Genomic DNA, 3,586 nt, shown 5'->3' with positions numbered 1-3,586 from the left:
TCCTTTTTTTTTTTTTTGAGAGGTTCTTGCTATAGGGCACGTGCGCTCGCCAGACAGACAGATAGAAAGCGAGAAATCACCCCCCAGGGGTTATGGCCACGCCGCAATCCGTTCTCCTCTTGGGATCTTGGGCATGCACGCGCATGTGCCCGGCGTGAGTTTAAGCCACCGGGTCTGGGACTCGAACCGCGGTCGACTACATGGGAGTCCAGCGACATAGCCATTACGCTAACTGCTGGTCCATCGTAATCCCTTCTCCATTGTCCTCTTAAGAGTTGGGGTATGCACACAAATGTGCCCAGTGTGATTTTTAAGCTGCTGGGTCCAAGACTAGAACTGTGGTTGACTGTGTGGGAGTCAAGCATCTTAACCACCATACCACCTGCTGGCCTCCTATTTAATTTTTTAAATAGATGGTTAGATCCATATACTAATGAACTTAAAGATAATCCCTTCTCCATTGTCCTCTTAAGAGTTGGGGTATGCACACAAATGTGCCCAGTGTGATTTTTAAGCTGCTGGGTCCAAGACTAGAACTGTGGTTGACTGTGTGGGAGTCAAGCATCTTAACCACCATACCACCTGCTGGCCTCCTATTTAATTTTTTAAATAGATGGTTAGATCCATATACTAATGAACTTAAAGATAAAAGAGTTTTTTCTTGATTCAGCTGTGAATGGCACGTGCTGATAAGACACTGCTGCTTGGAGACTGAGTATACATGTAGGGCCCGGATTCAGTTCCAAACCCAGCCTAAATAGGTGTGATGGTGCACACCTATAGTTCTAGCTAGCTGGGATGGTGAAGCAGAAAGATCAGAATATGGTGAGACCCCATCAAGAAAAAAACTAAAAAATGAAAAATAAGAACCTCACTCTCTCATACATACATAAATAACTCTTTAAAAAATGTTTCTGGAGCTGACTTGTAGCCTGTTGGTTAAGAGAGCCAGATCCCACATGGTCAATTGTGGTTTGAATCTTGGCCCCAGCAGCTTGCAAAACACACCAGATATGTATGAGTGCTTGCACAAAATCCCACCAGGATGGAGAAATGGAGGAGAAGGGATTATAATATGACCATTTCCCACAGGGTAGGAGGTACTTTCTCTCTGTGTCTTTCTTTTGACAAGCTCGTGTTTCTTCTAACAATTAAAAAAAAATAAAACAGGTTTCCATCTTTCAGCTACCCGCTTTGCATCTCATAGAAGATCAGTGAAAGATTTTTTAATACAGTGGTAGTATTTCTTGTATATACCAAAAAATATGTAACTATATAATGTTTATATTTTCCTTCCCTCACTTTGATATTTTTAATTAATAGGATTTTGAAACTCTTATAAAGGTGCTTACTCTTTTTTTAAGGATTATTTATTTTAATTTTATTAATTACTATTATTATTATTTAAATTTGACCAGAGAGAGAGAGAAAGGGAAAGTGAAAAAGCAAGGTACCAGGTCCAGGATTCGAATGGTGGTCAGCCATGTGGGAGTCCTGCGCCTTAACCATCACACCACTTGCCGGCACCAAGCTGCTTACTCTTTTAAACAACTGCATAATATTGTCTTGTAATTATATACTGTAATTAATTTACCCTTACTGATGAACAGATTGGCTCTTTCCAGTCTTTTGCTGCTATTAATGTTCTTTTTCGTAAATTTTTTGTGAGACAACCACAGAGTTGTTTTCAAATATATATATTTGTTAAATGAATAAATACTTTAGGCAGTGAGAAGCTATTAAAGGATTTCAAGAGAAATTATAATTTGGAATGGTTTATATTTTAGGAAGATAATTCTGGTGGCTTTATGGAGGAGGGCAACTTGAGGAAAATTTTTATTTGAGTTCTGTATCAGTTGAGACTTGATTTCAAATAACCCAGGTCAAATCAATCCAAAAAGAGTTTGCTAGGTCTTGGAATCCTGAAAGGTTGAAGAACCAGCCATATGAAGGATACATCTGGGCTTCAGGAACAAATAAAAAGCAAGGATGCAATTACCACTATTATTTTCAGTTTTCATTCTGTTTTTATCGATTCTAGTCTGCCTACTCATGGACCAATTAAATTTGGGCATAGAATTTATAAGAATATGGTAACTTCCTAGATAACCATGTGGAGTGAATTAGTAACTGTTGAAGATACTGTAGCAGTCCAAGAAGAGATTTGGATTGTTAGAACTAGGTGCTGAATGGAAGATATGGAATTGAAAGAGGTTAAATAGCGTATCATTCATAAAGGAGGAAGGAGAATTAGAGTAATTATCTTTTCTATCTTAAGCAACTACTGGTTTGGTGAATCTGTTAATTAAGTGGGGAGGGAAATAAGAGTATGCTTATGATGAGATCACAGTGAGTTTGACTTTAGAAATAATACATTGGAGTTCCTTAGAAGACCTAGTTGAATATAGACATCTGAATCTTGGAAGAAAGGTCTAAACTACAGTGGTGCTTAGGAAGTTGATAGCAAAAGACAGGGCTGTGGGAGTGAATAAATGTAGCAAGCTTATTCTGTATAAAATGAGAAGAGACTTAAAATTCTGGAGAAAAGCTAATAGTGAATCTTTTAATAGAGAAAGAAAGTATAAAATAAAAGGACAACCAGAAAAGTAAGAAGAGGGGTCAGCAGGTGGTGTGGTGGTTAAGGTGCTGGACTCTTACATGACTGACTGCAGTTCAAGTCTGGGACCAGATGGCTTGGAAATCACACCAGATGTGTGCATGTTCTTGCCCAAAATCCCAGGAAGAGAATGGAGGAGAATGGATTGCATTATGGCCGTCCCCCTTCAGGGGGCAATTTCTCACATTCCGTCTCTGTCTCTCTGGAGAGTGCATGCACCTTATGGCAAATACCTTGAAAAGAAATGAAAAAAGAAAGAAAGAAGAAATAGAGTATCATAGAAACCAAAGGATTTTATCCAAGAGAGAGATGAATGGATTGAAAAAAGTCTATTGTTTTTTGCCATTAGAAAGATAATGGTAATGAGAGTAGTTCTAATCTCAGTTTCCCAGAACAATCATCATACTAATTATAATTATCACTTTTATATTTCCTTCTGTGTGTCAGTCCCTATACTAGTAGGCTAATATGCTATTACTAAACCTCACCACAATTAATCTGCAAGGTGAGTATTATGCTGTGTTACAGACAAAGAGAATCTGAGAGTTTACGTCTCAGGATCACATAGATTTCCAAGATGATGCTGATTTCAACACAGATCATTTTGATTCTGAAGTTAGTACTTTTTTCATTATATTACATTCTCTTTCTTTTGAACCTTATGCAGTTTTTTAAGTTTTGGAGCCCTCTTTTCCTTAAGTGTCAGTCAGGGATAGTCATATCTGTCACACATATATCAAAATGTTAAATAAATACTATGGTAATGTTATCTACATTTTGTTTGAAAACAAGAAATGTATGTTTGGTTAAATACCTGACAAACCTTATAATTGTGGCCATCTTTAGCACTATTTTTTGTCTAAACAGTATTTTACTTTTTAAGGTGGTGGTATCATGGATACAGAAATGTCTGAAGATATAGACCACAACCTAACTCCTACCATTGACAGCATGTCTTACGGAATGCCG

The 3,586-nt window shown here is 37.6% G+C and overlaps 1 protein-coding gene across 4 annotated transcripts in view; it reads left to right on the top strand.

Annotated features, from left to right (window-relative positions):
• The window catches only part of ZMYM4 (zinc finger MYM-type containing 4), a 100,346-nt gene that overhangs the window by 16,962 nt on the left and 79,798 nt on the right, over positions 1-3,586 (top strand). For 2 of the 4 annotated variants that reach the window (XM_014587890.2, XM_014587888.2), the window contains one exon: positions 3,501-3,579. In XM_014587890.2, coding sequence (XP_014443376.1) covers positions 3,512-3,579 — 68 coding nt within the window. In that variant the 5' untranslated portion in view covers positions 3,501-3,511. Of the gene's footprint in view, positions 1-3,214; positions 3,233-3,500; positions 3,580-3,586 lie in introns of those variants that run through there. The other 2 variants (XM_027771943.1, XM_027771944.1) reach the window with 2 other exon arrangements.

The sequence above is a fragment of the Tupaia chinensis genome, unplaced genomic scaffold, assembly GCF_000334495.1.
Source record: "Tupaia chinensis unplaced genomic scaffold, TupChi_1.0 Scaffold000239_1, whole genome shotgun sequence".
Taxonomy (NCBI): Eukaryota; Metazoa; Chordata; class Mammalia; order Scandentia; family Tupaiidae; genus Tupaia; species Tupaia belangeri.
This window is presented reverse-complemented; position numbering and strand designations above follow the sequence as displayed.